The sequence below is a fragment of the Suricata suricatta genome, chromosome 17, assembly GCF_006229205.1.
Source record: "Suricata suricatta isolate VVHF042 chromosome 17, meerkat_22Aug2017_6uvM2_HiC, whole genome shotgun sequence".
Classification (NCBI taxonomy): Eukaryota; Metazoa; Chordata; class Mammalia; order Carnivora; family Herpestidae; genus Suricata; species Suricata suricatta.
Window position 1 is genome coordinate 47,698,778 of NC_043716.1, and position 16,356 is coordinate 47,715,133.

Here is a 16,356-nt window from a genome sequence, read left to right on the forward strand (position 1 = left end):
AAAGTAGGAAACGACCTCCTAGACCTCCACTGCAGCAATCTCCTACTCGACACATCCCCAAAGGCAAGGGAAATGAAAGCAAAACTGAACTCTTGGGACCTCGTCAAGATAAAAAGCTTCTGCACTGCAAAGAAAACAATCAAGAAAACTAATAGGCAACCGACAGAATGGGAAAAGATAGTTTCAAATGCCATATCAGATAAAGGGCTAGTATCTAAAATATACAAGGAACTCACCAAACTTCACACCCATGAAACAAATAACCCAATGAAGAAATGGGCAGAAGACATGAACAGACACTTCTTCAAAGAGGACATCCAGATGGCCTACAGGCACATGAAACGATGCTCAACATCACTCATCATTAGGGAAACACAAATCAAAACTACACTGAGATACCACCTCACCAGTCAGAGTGGCTAAAATGAACAAATCAAGAGACTATGGATGCTGGCAATGGTGTGGAGAGTCGGGCACCCTCTTACACTGTTGGTGGGAATGTAAATCGGTGCAGCTGCTCTGGAAAACAGTGTGGAGGTTCCTCAAAAAACTATCCATAGAACTCCCTTATGACCCAGCAATAGCACTGCTAGGGATTTCCCCATGGGATACAGAAGTGTTGATGCATAGGAGCACATGTACCCCAATGTTCATAGCAACAATGTCAACAATAGCCAAAACATGGAAAGAGCCTAAATGTCCATCACCTGATGAGTGGATCAAGAAGATATGGTATATATACACAACGGGGTACTACGTGGCAATGAGAAAGAATGAAATCTGGCCATTTGTAGGAAAATGGATGGACCTGGAGTGTGTTATGCTAAGCGAAATAAGTCAGGCAGAGAAGGACAGATATCATATGTTTGCAGTCATAAGTCTAACAGGAAAACAGGAGAAACCTAATGGAGGACCAGGGAGAGGGGAAGAGGGAAAGAGAGTTGGGGAGAGAGAGGGATGCAAAACGTGAGAGACTACTGAATACTGAAAATGAACTGAAGGTTGAAGGGGAAGGGGGAGGGGGGAAAAGAGGTGGCGGTGATGGAGGAGGGCACTCATGGGGAAGAGCACTGGGTGTTGTATGGAAACCAATTTGACAATAAACTATTTAAAAAATAGTAAAAAAATTAAAAAAAGGAGATTAGACTTGCTTTCTCATCTCATAGCTAAGTTCATTGATTGGTGGATGGGAGGAATATACTTTAAAAACACAAAAGTAGGGGCACCTGGATGGCTCAGTTAGTTGAGTGTCCGACTGCAGCTCAGGTCATGATCTCGTGGTTTGTGGGTTCGAGCCCCGTGTTGGGCTCCATGCTGACAGCTCAGAGCCTGGAGCCTGCTTTGGATTCTGTGCCTCCCTCTCTCTCTGCCCCTTCCCCTGCTGTACTCGGTCTCTCTTTCTCATAAATAAATAAACACTAAAAAAAATATTTTTTAACAGAAGAATAAAAACAGCTGAAGGAAGCTTTACTTATGAAAGAAAGCTTAACAAAAGCTATCTTTCCCCTGTGGTTCTATAATCATTTTTCTTATTGTGCCTTATACTGCAGAATGTTTTTAAGAGAATTCAGGTGCCAGGTAAGTGGCGGCATCATTCTGAGAACAATCATTCAGAGCTTACAGAAAAACAATCTAATATATTAAACATAGATGCCACGAGCAGTTTAAAAGCCAAAAACCGTGGCAGCTTTTTAAGCAACAAAGGAAAATCCAAGGGAGCACGCCATGGGGCACGTTATTGCATTGTGTTGGCTAAAGAAAGTCACTCAAAACTTGGCAGATGAAGAGGCTTGTACCGTTGACATCACCTAACGCTTGCTGGGTAAGAAGCTGGTAACAGACAGCGAACTGGTGCCCCTTCTCAGCAAGAAAAGCGTTAGCTGCAAGCGTGAAGCCTGGGCGTGTATTTCATTGGCAGAATTAAACCCATGCCTTTCGGATAGACAAGAATGAATGAGGCAGGTCTTGCTGTCAGCCTTATGTTCATCCAGTACACTACCCACGGTTCACGGAATTGGATCTGGTTGGGGTTTTTTTTTCAGTCTGTTAATGAGTTTTTAATGGAAGTATAATTAACACAGAGTGTTATTTGAGTTTCAGGTTTACGATAGCACGATAAACAATTCTATACATCACTTAGTTCTCTCAGTGTGCTCTTAATCCCCTTTCTCTATTTTACCCATCGCCTGGGTCAACTCCTCTCTGGCAAACGCTAGCTTGTGCTCTGTATTTAAGATTCTGTTAGTTTTTTTTTTTTGAACCAAATCTATTTTTAAGAAGAATCTTTGGGGCACCTGGGTGGCTCAGCCAGTCAAGCATCCGACTTTGACTCAGCTCATGATCTCACAGTCTGTGAGGTCGAACCCCACGTTGGGCTCTGTGCTGACAGCTCAGAGCCTGGAGCCGGCTTTGGATTCTGTGTCTCCCTCTCTCTCTCTGACCCCCCCCCTCTCAAAAATAAATAAATATTAACAAAGAAGCAGAAGCAGAAGCAGAAGCAGAAGCAGAAGCAGAAGCAGAAGCAGAAGAAGAAGAAGAAGAAGAAGAAGAAGAAGAATCCTTAGCAAACAACCCAAGTATGGTTGAGATATTTGGTATGGAATAACTGTTTTGAATATCACGGTATGACCTGGACTGAATGTGTTAATGTTCACACCAGTGGAGTATAAGGGCCCAGGGCGGCCCACCCCAAAATGTGCCAAAATGGCATATTAATTATTTTGAATTAAGGCTACTTGGGAAATAGCCTGTACAAAGACCCTTGGGCCCTTGTCTGTCCCCCTGAATGCACAGAGAACTCTTCCGTATGAAAGTCCACTTCCTGTGCCGAACGTAAAAAGACATCAGACATAGAAACTTTGAAACTGAGGAAGCTGTAGAAACAAGTCTTATTACTTTTTACTCCTCTACTATCTCAGCCCAAATTCCACTTAGAATTCCTTACTAATTAAAACTCCCAAATATCTTTTTCTTTACCCTGTCAATTCTTCACAAATTGATTGTCCCTTTGTCTAAAAGGTATAAAGACAACATACCTTGGGTGTTTCTTTGGGTTTCACTGCCTTAACTGGGCCTGCAGGCATGTGCCATAAACCAGCTAAAAGAACCTTAGAGGGAAAAAGGAAATTTCTACCTCCCCGAAGGGGGAATACAATCGCTGGTGCCTGAGCACAAATTAATGCAGCGTTACCAAATTTTACCAGTAATCGGCGAATCCTTCACCATTATGAATGTGTAGGGAGGGGCGCTTGGGTGGCTCAGTTGGTTAAGCATCTGACTTCAGCTCAGGTCATGATTTCACAGTCTGTGAGTTTGAGCCCCACGTCGGGCTCTGTCCTAACAGCTCAGAGCTTGGAGCCTGCTTCAAATTATGTCTGTCTCTCTCTCTGCCCCTCCCCTGTTCACGTTCTGTCTCTCAAAAATTAATAAACCTTAAAAAAAAAAGAATGTGCAAGAAAAACAAAAATTCCTGTTTTATTTTTAAATGTCTTTGATGAAGCAGTAAAAAGGAATCATTTAATTAAGTATTAAATAAATGTCTTTTTACTACCAGCATATTTCTTTTTTAAATTTTTAATGTTTATTTATTTATTTTGAGATAGGGAACATGAACAGCGGAGAGGGAGGGAAAGAGAGAGAGAGAGAGAGAGAGAGAGAGAGAGGGAGAGAGAGAGAGAGAGAGAGAGAATCCCAAGCAGGCTATGTGACACGAGCATGGAGCCCAATGCAGCACTTGAACTCACAAACTGCAAGATCATGACCGGAGCCAAAACCAAGGGTTGGACACTTCACTGACTCAGCCACCCAGGTGCCCCCAATGTATTTCATTTTACTGTCCTTTATTTTACTTTGCAGATATTGCATTTTTCCCCCTACAAATTGAAGGTTTGCGGCAACTCTGAGTCAAGCAAGTCTGCTGGCACCATTTTTTCCAATAGCATTTGTTCACTTCATGCCTTTGCATCATTTTGGTAATTCTCACAGTATTTTGAAATTCTCATTATTATTATATTTGTTACGGTGGTCCATGATCAGTGATCTTTGATGTTACTACTGTAATTGCTTTGGGACCCTGCAAACTTCACCCACATGTTTGGTGTCGTGTGTGTTCTGACTGCTCTACTGACTGGTAATTCCAGTGGGTTTTTAATAGAAGTTCAGGTTTATTGGTTTTCAATGTGAGGTTGCTAAAGTATCCCCTGGACCAGCCAGTTAAGCGTCTGCCTTCTGCTCAGGTCATGATCTCATGGTTCACGGGTTCGAGCCCTGCATCGGGCTCTGTGCTGACAGCTCAGCGCCTGGAGCCTGCTTCAGATTCTGTGTCTCCCTCCCTCTCTAACCCTCCCCTGCTCATGCTGTCTCTCTCAAAAATAAATAAAAAACATAAAAAAAAACCATAAAGAGCATCCAAGGGTGCAGTTGTGGTCTCTGATAAATTACTGCCTGTAGCATAAACTTGATGATGCACTATTGCTGTGTTTGATTTTGCTGTAAGGCTGTCTGTGGCTGGAGAAAGCTCCAAGGCACTGCTCACTTAGCAACGATCAGTATTCAGTTACATGCCAAGATTCCAGAGTGGAAACTCCAGAAACCAGAACCTAGAGAACACTGTCCGGGTTAGTTAGGTCTCAGTCCTGGAAACTTGCAAACTGCAAGTAACGGATCACTTTTATTTCTTATTTCTAAAAGGTTTGGCCTTAGAATGAAATTGACACTGTATATTCACTACAATCCAATTTAGTTAGCAAAGGTCATCTGATATTGAAGATGGTAAGATCTTAACAACTCATGGGGATTTTTCTTCTCAATATTTTATCTGTTTTCCAGATTCTCCACTATTTTCTCAAGAACCCAAATGCTTTTTTAGAAAGAAAAAGAGATCCAAAAATAAAAATCCCTGTGCCTATTGGTTAATATGTGATCATTTCTTCAAATTTTCACTATCTTAATCTTCCAATGAGTGGAAAACATTAACAACAACAAAATAAAGAGTGTCACAAAGGCTTTTGAACTTTTTGTTCCATTTTGAGTTGCTGACTTGTTTTATTATTTTTTGAGCCTGTAATTGATAGACTCCTGCTTCTGTTTATAAAAATGTGCCCTTACTTTTCAGGAAGCAAGTACAAAGGAACTTGCTACTGAGGGGAAGTATATTTTGTTCAAGTCATCGCATTAACAAGTCTTGTTTTATTCCCCTTTTCTCAGGAAAGTTCTTGTTCATGTTTGGAGCAATTATTTCTCTTTTAACCATTTGCCCTATTTAATGAAAAAAAAAAAAGAAGAGTAGATAAATTTAACATCTGAATTGTAAGGAACACCCTATAAACAAGTCATAGCCTGATTAATTCATGTTTTGAATTATCTGCTTAGAAAGTGTGAATGCCAAGTTTATCACACACGTGTTTTTTTGCCCCCCTCCATCCCTCGGCCCCTCATGCCTGGACTCTGTCTCAATAGTGTACTTTTACAAATGAGTACCTGTCTCCTGTTTCCATACGTATGTATTAATGCATTGATATTCTAATTTATTTTTTTATGTTTTATTTAAAAGAGAGAGAGAGCGAGAGAGAGAGAGAGAGAGAGCGAGCGAGAGAGCAAGCACTGGTGGGAGAGGGGAGGAGAGAGAGGGAGAGAGCCTGACATGACGGTGAGGTCATCACCTGAGTTGAAACCAAGAGCCAGATGCCTAATCGACTGAGCCCCCCTAATTTAGATTCTCCATAATATTTAGCCATTTTTAATACACTGGTAAATACCAATCTTTAGAAATTAATTTATCTAATACAATTTAAGGGGTACTTTGGTAATTCTCTGATATTATTTTATTTACACTAATTCGGTATGTGGAAGCTATCAAATTCCTTTTTCTCTTCATTTCTTTGAAAACACTGCAGTGTTGAAGCAGAAAACTTACCAGAATCTTGAGCTGGGATGATTCTGTGCTTTTTGACAGTATAAAGATTACAACAAGAATAATACAGACCTTGACCTTTTTATTTTTTATTTTTATTTTGAGAGAGAGAGTGCATGAGTGCATGCAGAAAGGGGAGCGGTAGGGGCGTCTGGGTGGCTCAGTCCGTTGAGTGTCAGACTTCACAGTTAGTAAGTTCAAGCCCCGCATCGGGCTCTGTGCTGACAGCTCAGAGTGTGGAGCCTGCTTCAGATTCTGTGTCTCCGTCTCTCTCTGTCCCTTCCCCACTCATACTCTGTCTCTCAAAAATGAATAAACATTAAAAAATTTATTTAAAAAGAAAAAGGGGGAGGGACAGAGAGAGAGAGAGAGAGAGAGAGAGAGAGAGAAAATCCCAAGCAGGATCCGCACTGTCAGCACAGAGTCTGACATGGGGCTTGATCTCATGAACTGTGAGATCATGACTTGAGCCTAAATCAAGAGTCAGACACCCAACTGACTGAGCCCCCCAGAGGCTCCAACATAGACCTTTTTATGCAAATGTGAGAGAATCTATCCAAGCAATGGTCTTGGAAGAGAAGTTGCAGACTTGTTGGGTATGAAGGTGTGCGTGTGTGTGTGTGTGTGTGTGTGTGTGTCCATATCCCCAGCGTTCTCTGTCTGTACTCCCCCCTGAACCACATGAGAATTTATTCTCCTGCATGGACTGCAGTGCTGAGTATCACCATTCTCTCTGCCCATCTGTCCTTTGCTCTTTGAGGTCATATTCCCTTGCTTTCCAGAAAAGACAAGTCTCTTCTCATTTAGATTTCTTCTTCCCCTAGTTGTCCTTCCTATTATCTGCCCTCCTTCCTATTTGGCTTTTACAACTAATGTATTCTTAGCAGTTCTTTATTCTGGATATTTCTTTTCCTATTTTGTTTGTTTTAGACAAGTTCTTTAGACACTTCCAGCTCTTTAACTTCCTTGATTTTATCATTTCTTCTGCTGCATTGAGGTTCTAATTTTGTTATGATTGGACATTATAATTTTTACTCTGGGATTGTATGTCTGTGGGTGTCTTGTTTTAGAAATGCTTTCTTCTCTGGAAGTAAAAATATATTCTTCTATGTTTTCTTCTCACAGTTCGGAAGGTTTATTTGTCACATTTTCTCTCAAATCCACTGACGCCTGATTTTTGGGTGAGGTACAAGGTGGGGTACTAACTTATTTTCTTCTGCATTTGTCAGGCTCATTGTCACAACACCATTTACTTTTTACTTCTTTTTTTTCTCATGGAGTTTGTGTGTTTGCCTCTTATTTTCAAGCTTTCTATCTCTTCTATGAATCCCTTTGTATTTTCCTTCCACGCTATCTGAATTACAGAGATGTATAAGAAATTTTGATAAATGATTCTTTTATGTTTTTCTTTATAAGTCTCCCTGGCTCCCTGGGGACTTGGCCCTTTGTGGTTGATGATGTCAGCACTCCCTAAAAGGCATTTTTGTGTGTTTACTGTAGCTATTGCTGTTGGTGTCATTTTCCCTTTTCTTTCCCAGACACGTATCTATATTCCTTTTCACAGTTTCTCAGCAGTCAAGTGTGGCCAGAAAACTAAGATTTTAATAAGGGGATGTAAGCAGGAGTGATAGGAGCCAGTTTTTAATTTTCAATTTTTTTTCTTCTTCACGTTTATTTATTTTTGAGAGACAGAGAGAGATGAAGTGCGAACAGGGGAGGGGCAAGGAAGGAGGGAGACACAGAATCCAAAACAGATCCCGAGCTCAGAGCAGTCAGCATAAAGATTCGAATCCATGAACCATGAAATCATGACCTGAGCCAAAGTCAGGTGCTTAACTAACGGAGCCACCCAGGCATCCTAGGACCCAGTTTTGAGTCAGGCTTTTATGAATGGGGTTTGCCCAATTCACCTTGTTTTCCTGGATCCTGGAGCAGATGACTGAACCAACAGGTGGGTGGGTCTACTTCTCTAAATCACTACTGGAGCAAAGATATCCATTGGCCAGACCTAGCCACCTGGGATTCTTTTGTGAGGAAGACTAATTTTGTTTGTTTGAGCCATTCCGCTCTTCTGGGTGCATTTGATACTGCAGCCAAACTTGTCCTAATATATCTTTTCATATCTTCCAAATCTTAACATCTCAGAAACATTTTGATGAGAAAAACCTTAGAAACATTACAGTAATGAATCATCTTACTCCTTCAGTGTTTAATCCTGACGTTTTGGAATATTGCTTCATACCTGTAACTTTTGCTACCAAAACCTGACATTATTTACTATCTTTATCATCTTGGCCTACAAGAAAGAAGCTCTAACATACCTCAACGCTTTGTGGAATTTCCAGTCACCATCATCCAGGCTCTTGCTGCGTGGAACTTTAGCTCTCCCTTTCCTGTTTATAGTACACCAGACTAGACGTTTTGTTACAATCAAAGTTGATTCCATGCATGAATGGATGTCACCGGTGACCATGGAAAGGCTGTGATATGCTTGAGGCAATGGGAATTCTTCCCCTGAAACAGAGATTTAGAGCTATTTTAGCTTGATTCAAAACCTGTGACCTGTTGATCTGTCTCCTTAAGCTTCCTGTCATTGCTCATCTTGGAGAATCAAAATGGTGTGGTTATAAAGTGAGTGATTCTAATCTGAGTCGGGAAGGCATCCTAAAGATAATCCAGTGGAGCAGTCTTGGGCAGGAGAAACTAGGTGGGGAGAACTGCTATTTACTATTTTGGAGTCTTGGCTAGTAGCAAGACTGCGGATGAGGGTCTAGTGTAATTATGAGCCAGACTAGGCTATATATGCTCCTTTACAATCTTCCCTGATGTGGGTACTTTTTGCTATAGGACGTCATCCTCAGGCATTGCATGTCATGCCCTTAGGCCTCACTGCTCAAGCATGGTTGAAATAGCCAAGAATGTGAGAGTTTTCTTTAGAAGCTTTTATAGAAATTTAACATTTCTGCAACCTCACATAACATGTTTTTGTATTTCAGAAAGTATTGATCTGTAGTCAGTTTTATTTGCTGCCTTTGAGTAGATTGTCTTAGGTCTGGGTAGTAGAGGAATGATACCATAGCAACAGGCCTGACCTGCAGCTCATGGAACTCCAGGGGTGCTCTTAAAATCCCCTGTGGTTTCGCTCTTCCTTCGGGTAGAAATGGGACATATTTTCCATTTCTTTGTATATATTTCTTACTGTTCCTAAATGTAGCACATGATCAGTTGAGCATTAAGAATACCAGTCTTCTGGGGCACCTGGGTGACTCAGTCAGTTAAGTGTCCAATTCTTGATTTTGGCTCAGGTCATGATCTCATGGTCATGAGACTGAGCCTGTGCTGAGCATGAAGCCTGTTTGAGACTCTCTCTCCCTCTCCTTTTGCCCTTTCCCCACACACTCTCTCTCTAAAAAAAAAAAAAAAGAATATCAGTCTTCTTATCAGGAACATAGGCCACCTATCCTCCAGAGCATTGAGAAAGACTTTCAATTTGAGTAATAGATCCAAATTTTAATCAGAGTCCTGGTTGAGAAACATGTACATGTGAGGAGTTTTTAAAAGATTTTAGAGTCTATTTTTTCAAAGCTAAAATGACATTAAAATATGCAATTTTCTTATGTGTCTTGAATTTCCAATAAGATTGAGTCTACAGTATGTCGAAGGATGCAAATGGAATAAGTATATACACTTATTTGGTGAGCATGTTAACTGATTTTCTCTGGCAATGCTCCTTCTCAAAGATAGAAGCTCATGGGTCCAAGTTTGGGAGTTTAGAATGGGTGTGGTAAGAGATCATGGGAAAATGTGCCCAATGAATTTGACTCAAATTATAAAGAAAGCGGACAAAGTTGCTTTCAGATGGAAGGTAGGTCAAAGTATGGATGAGCCTTGAAACTAAACTTATCTTATGATTATCTAAATAAATGACCTAGAGAATTTCTACGACAGAGTTGGAAAATAGTGAGAAAATAAGCAAATATAGAACAAGGTGTTCAAACAAAGTGATAGATACCACATGAATTCTAATAGCTGGAAATGAATGATGAGGACTATATAAAATCTGCCTGAAGGGATAGAAATACTTTTTTGCTTAATTTTTCCTTCTTTTTTCAGACAGATCTTTTCACTGTTTCCAGCTCATCATTTTCTCAAGTCAACATCATAACTCAATAGGCTCCACCTTAAAATTTTTTTCAGTATCAACAGTTTTCTACTTCTTCACTCAGTTTTGTCAGTTTGTGAAAACTGGGCAATGAAGTTCAAGAGCGGCATGAACTACACAGAAGAGACGGAACATTCAAAATAATCCAACCATAAAAGAGAATTTTCTTGTAGCCAAACAGGTTGCAATATACTTGATGTCCATTAGTGAGGAAAGAGCTGCAAACCATAATCCAACCTACAGTTATAATCCTATAGTCTGTTATATAGAATTAACAACGTAAACAATGAGTTTTCATCCTATATTGCATTTTCAGAAAGTTAAGTCTATAAAAATTTATCACAAGCTAAGATAAAATTCTCTGAATGCCCCATGAGAAAGTCATGTGACCTGTCAGTTCCTACATTTATAAAGTAAGCAAACAATGGTAGGACCTCTGAAGTCGTTTTCAGCTCTGAATTGTACTGTTAATTTGTATTGATGGTTAAAATGTACTTCTAAACCCCAGGCGAGGAGTCAGTGCTGAGTAAGGATATTTTTCCATATATGGTGATGTGTTTGCCTCAAATCTACTTTCCAAATCAAGAGACCACCCAAAGGAAAAGCTTTTCATCTATACTTGGGGAGGCATATTTAAAAATACACCAAACAGGGGTGCCTCGGTGGATGAGTCAGTTAAGCATCCAAATCTAATTTTGGTTCAGGTTATAATCTCATGGTTCATGAGTTCCAGGCCTGTGTTGGGTTCTGCACTGACAGCGTGGAGCCTGTTTGGGATTCTCCCCCCCCCTCTCTCTCTCTCTCTCTACCCCTCCTTCTCTCTCTCTTTCTCAAAATAAATAAACTTTAAAAAATAAATTAAAATACACCAAACAGAGGGATCTCATTTAGTTTTCAATACTTTTGGCCACACTTGCTTTTTCAGAGGCTCCACTGATTCTGGACACACCGGTGTGCTGAGTTCTTTATTTTCTCTCACTAAAATAATTACACACCATTGTGCAACACACTACTGAAACTTGTGCTTTCTTTAAAAAGTTCAAAGAGACATGAACTTCAAGCAGAAATTGGTTTAAAAGTATATAATTGTAATGCAATGGGGTGATCTGGGCCATGTCTAGAGATATTTTTGATGATTTTATGGTTATACTGAGGTGAAGATCGCTTCTGGCATCTGGTGGGTGGAGATCAGGATGGCCATCTAACATTCTATAATATACAGTCAGCCCCTCTGTTCTCCCCCCCCCCCCCCAAAGAATAGTCTGGCACAAAATGTCAATAGTGCCGCCGGTGAGAAATGGACATCTACTGTGAGAAAAATAAACCCAATGCCATTAAAATTATTTTTTCACAATCCCTGTAATGATTTCTTTTATTAAGCCCTTAGAACAAATTATTCTTACTTTCTACTTCAAATACTTCAAACATTCACTCAGTATAACTTTATATATCTAAGTTGTGTCATTCTTTCCTGGTGTTTTACAATATGGAGAAGGGTAGACACATCCCAAGGCTTCATGTCTTGGGTTGGAAGCTACAGTTGTTTGGCTATACTTTGAGGATGGTGTGGCCCAAATGGATCGAGAGTGAAGACAGGGTCACCCTTGCAGAATCTGGTTCCAGGCAAGGACTGGGGACATGCAGCTTAGAAGAGTTCAAGGTCTGTGGCAACTGCATCAGTGTCCTGATCAAGAAATATTTACTTCAGGTTTTTGTCCCCACTTCTTTCCTGGCATGATCTGGGCTAGTGAACATAATATTGACTATCCGTTGTAACAAACAACCCCATAAGCTCTTTAATTGACATTAAAGTAGCTTAATACCACAGAGTGTTTTGTAGTGGTTCCATTTCTTGGTTTTGTTTTAGAGTATGTACGGGACACCTGGGTGGCTCAGTCGGTTGAGCGTCCAACCTCAGCTCAGGTCATGATCTCATTGTTCATGGGTTCAAACCCCGCATCGGGCTCTGTGCTGACAGTTCAGAACCTAGAGCCTGCTTCGGATTCTGTGTCTACCTCTCTGTCTTCCCCTCCCTCACTCACTCTCTGTCTCTCTCTCTCAAAATAAAATAAAGACATAAAAAAATTTTTTTAGCGTATGTGTAAGTGTGTGTTTCATGACCCAGTGCAGTGCAATCCAGGTGGTCTGTAGGTGGCTAATCTCTAAATGCAACTCCAAGACAGGTGCCAGAAAATTTGGTTTCTGGTGAGATCTTTCTTCCTGGCTTGCAGGTAGCCACCTTGCTGTGTCCCCATGTGATCTTTGCCCTGTGGGCCCACAGAGAAATATGGCGTCTCTTCCCCTTCTTATAAAGATACCGGTTCTTTTGGATCAAGGCTCCCATCTTAAGACTTCATTGAACCTTAGTTATCTCCTTAAAGGTCCTACCCCCAAATACAGTCACACAATTCAAGGCTTTAGCATGTGAATTTTGGGGAAACACAATACAGTCAATAACAGCTGGCAACAATAAAAGCAATAACAACAAAAAACTCACCCAAATAAGAGTATACAAGTATATTGCATCGATTCTACGGTGTCTACAGGGTCACCAGTTGGAGAGGTCATAACACATTCAACATGAGAAATTAAGATCTGCATGAGGGTAGACCCTTTCATCATAAGAAAACATATAAAATCAGAAGTATGTTTCAAAATTGAATGTAAGATATATAATTTTTAAACTGTCATCAACTTGATTATTGAAATTCTTACTGAAATTGCTATTAAGCAATTAAGCTATTAAGCTTTCAAATTTCCTTAGTCACAACAGACGAAATATAAACTGTGCAATATAAGATCTGAAAAATGACAGAAAAGGAAAATGTATGTATTAAAAATGAACAGCGGCAACAAAAAGAAACAAACTGAATTACCAAAAGCAAATACTTGTGATAAATACCGGGTGTTGTACAGAAGTGTTGAATCACTATATTGCACCCCTGAAACTGATATTACACTGTTAACTAACTGGAATTCAAATAAAAATATTTTTAGAAAAGCCAATACTGTGCTACTGAATAATCACTTTCCCCCCAAATCAGAATTAGGTCTTACTTTGTACTTATTTATTGTATTCAAAAGTATAAGAACATATCCAATATTTTGATGTCTGAAGACAGAAAATAAAACTATCTCTGTATCATCCTCAGAAACTCAAACATTCTATAATAAATGCATTTTTAATTTACTACTCTTTGAAATGTGGGATTTAGATGCTGGTATAGAAGCCAAGTGGTCTGGTTTCACAATTGTTCTCACTGACTTTGCTCTTTGTCCCGCTATATGTAATGTTATTGAGAAAAATGGTGGCATGAGTTTCAAAAGCATTTTGTATCATGTCTGAGATAAGATATATTAATGATATAAAATATTATCTTTAGAAAGAGGCATAAGCTTAAAGAGAAACATAAGGTATTTGGCGCGTCAAGGGTCTTCCTGTGGGAGGAGTTTCCATCTCACTGAGGGGTCAAGTTCTTCATCAAAGTCATCCAGCTCCTGCTCCTTGGAGAGCTCCAGGAAAACCTGAGAGGGACAAGACATAGAGAAGGATTCACGCTGCCTCCCGCAGCTCCAAGGGAGTGCAAAGCAGCGGTGCGGGCTGTCCATTTCTATCCCACGCATGAAATAAAGTCCCCAAGACTGACCCACCTGCTCCAGAGTGGACTGCAAGAGGCTGTACTCCTCCAGATCGAAGCTCTGTTTCACTGTGGAAGGATGGGTGTACGTTAGGAGGTCATATACTTTTTATTTGTAGAGTTTTACCAAGCTATGTACAAATATATGTATAGATAGATTTTTAAACCTAAACTATAAGGTAATAAATATTCTCAGACTAAGTATAGAAAGGCATGTGCTTGCTTCAGCAGCACATGTACTAAACATGGAAAGCAAATTCACCAAATGGTCTTGTAACAGGCCGGAAATACTCTCCCATTGTCTCAGAGTTGGGGCAGGAGCATGCAAGACTGGAAAACAACATAAGGGGTTCCAGACCACCTACGCAGGGTAAGCTAAGAGACGGCTCCCTTTGTGCTAGAACACCCTCATGTGCCCCTCTATGTCTGCCTCCCCTCTTCTTTATTCTGATCTTTGTTCCACAGGCATGTGCTCGCTTCAGTAGCACATGTACTAAACATGGAAAGAGGCTTTTTCTAGTGGTTTCCACCAGTGGCAGTTCATGAGGAGTGACAGAGGAGAGGGGGACTCAAAACCTTTATTCCTTCACTCCCTCCCTCACATTAACTTTGTCCCTTGATTGAAAGTCCCTGCTTCCCACAAGGTGGAAATTCTACATGATTCTACTCTTGGGTTCTAGTCACTGTTTCCTCTCTTAGTCCCTTTGGACCTAAGAATGGCAACATTTCTCCTGTGTCTAGTCTTAGGTAATTCACTGAGCCTTGCCCCTTTGTCCCTTCATAAACCCAACTTTGTCAAATTTACTTTTTTACCTTCTGTTATCAATGCAGACTGTGATTAAGACCCCAAACGAGCAGACACATAAAAGGAAGAAAATAATGAATAGAGAGGTAAGACGAGAAAGCAAAGGTTTCTTGTGGACAGTTATCAGATTGCTGTGGTCTTTCCTTTCTTCTCTCTACAGACAGAGGCTATGGTAGGATGGGCTTGCAATCTGGGCACAGGGGGTTGGGTCCTTGACTCATGTCTGGGAACATGTAAAGAACTGTGGATGGTGATGGCCCGGCACCTTCAGAGTTTGGAGAGGCATAGGTGGTGTGTCCAACGGGGGAGGGTACCCCAAGACATCTCTTGGAAAGGTAAGGAAATTCCAAGAAGTGGCACAGGGGCTGCAAGAGACCAAGAGGAGAAAGCATCACCCACTCCAGGGTGGAAGTTGTAGTCAGAGGTTACAGATGGGAGGGGAAAGGGATTCTTTTTATAAATTTTTAAAAAATGTTTATTTATTTTTAAGAGAGAGATACAGAGTGCACAAGCAAGGCAGGGGCAGAGAGAGAGAGAGAGACAGACAGACAGACAGACAGACAGAGAGAGATTGAGGGAGGGAGGGAGGAAGGAAGACACAGAATCCAAAGCAGGTTCCAGGTTCTGAACTGTTAGCACAGAGCCTGATGTGGGGCTTGAACTCACAAACCATGAGATCATGACCTGATCCAAAGTTGGACACTAAATCAGTGGAGCCACCCAGGCGCCCCATGGGAGAGGGAGTCTAGAAGGAACTCACAAAAACACCCCATGAAAGAAAGGACCAGTGATCGATCGTCTCCACATGGGAGGCCCTGAACCAGCTCTAATGCACTTAAGCTTTGGTTCATCTAATCAAACTCTGCTGTCATATGAACTCTTCTCTCCCCTTACACTCCACACTGGAGACGTGTAAAACATCAGCTCTGAGCATAGGAGGGAAAAGGGTAAGAAGGGAGATACAACCAATCATGCTACCTCCCTAGCTCAGGTCTCCAAATATTTAGCACCTCTGACCTAGGGTGGGCATGTGAGGCTGGAGTACTGCATCCTGAAAAGCCCCAGTGTGATCTGATGGTTTGCAAGAATGAGTGCTTGTAGCAAGACAAAGGAATGGTCATGGGGCATGCGTTGTGGTCGCACATTATTGGGCCCGTGTCGTTCTATAAATCTATAGCAGCTGAGAATGTGACTGTGTGTAACTTAACATTTGGAGAGAATAAAAATGCTAACTTACATTTCCACGACACAGAGGAGCAGGACACTGTAATAAAAAGTTAGGTTTTTCATCCAAAGGAGAACTTTACTTTTAGCAAAATAAATGCAGTAGAAGGAACTTGAGGTGGGAGGGAACCTTTTAAAAAGCAGAACCATTAGAAAGCTCTTAAGAAAAGGCTCCAGCACCACCTGCTAAAGAGGCAGTCTTTTTTCCATCGCATACTCTTTCCTACTTTGTCAAAAATTAATTGGCCATACATTTGTGGGCCCAGTTATGGGTTCTCTATTCTATTCCATTGGTCTATGAGTCTGTTTTTGTGCCAATAACACACTGTCTTGATGATGACAGCTTTGTAGTAGAGGCTAAAGTCTGAGATTGTGATGCCTCCCATTTTGGTTTTCTTCTTCAATGTAACTTTGGCTATTCAGGGTTTTTTGTGGTTCCATACGAATTTGAGGATAGTTTGTTCTAGCTTTGAGAAGAATGTTGGTGCAATTTTGATGGGGATTGCATTGAAGACTGCCTCTTTAGCAGGTGGTGCTGGGAGAACTGGACAGCAACATGCAGAAGAAGGAAACTAGACCACTTTCTTACACCATACACAAAAATTAACTCAAAATG

The 16,356-nt window shown here is 40.8% G+C and overlaps 1 protein-coding gene across 1 annotated transcript in view; it reads right to left on the reverse strand.

The window, feature by feature from the left end:
* Positions 1-12,575: 12,575 nt before the first annotated feature.
* The window catches only part of ABCA9 (ATP binding cassette subfamily A member 9), a 58,148-nt gene continuing 54,367 nt past the window's right edge, over positions 12,576-16,356 (reverse strand). The window contains 2 exon segments of the mRNA XM_029927912.1: positions 12,576-13,598; positions 13,725-13,842. Coding sequence (XP_029783772.1) covers positions 13,500-13,598; positions 13,725-13,842 — 217 coding nt within the window. The 3' untranslated portion in view covers positions 12,576-13,499.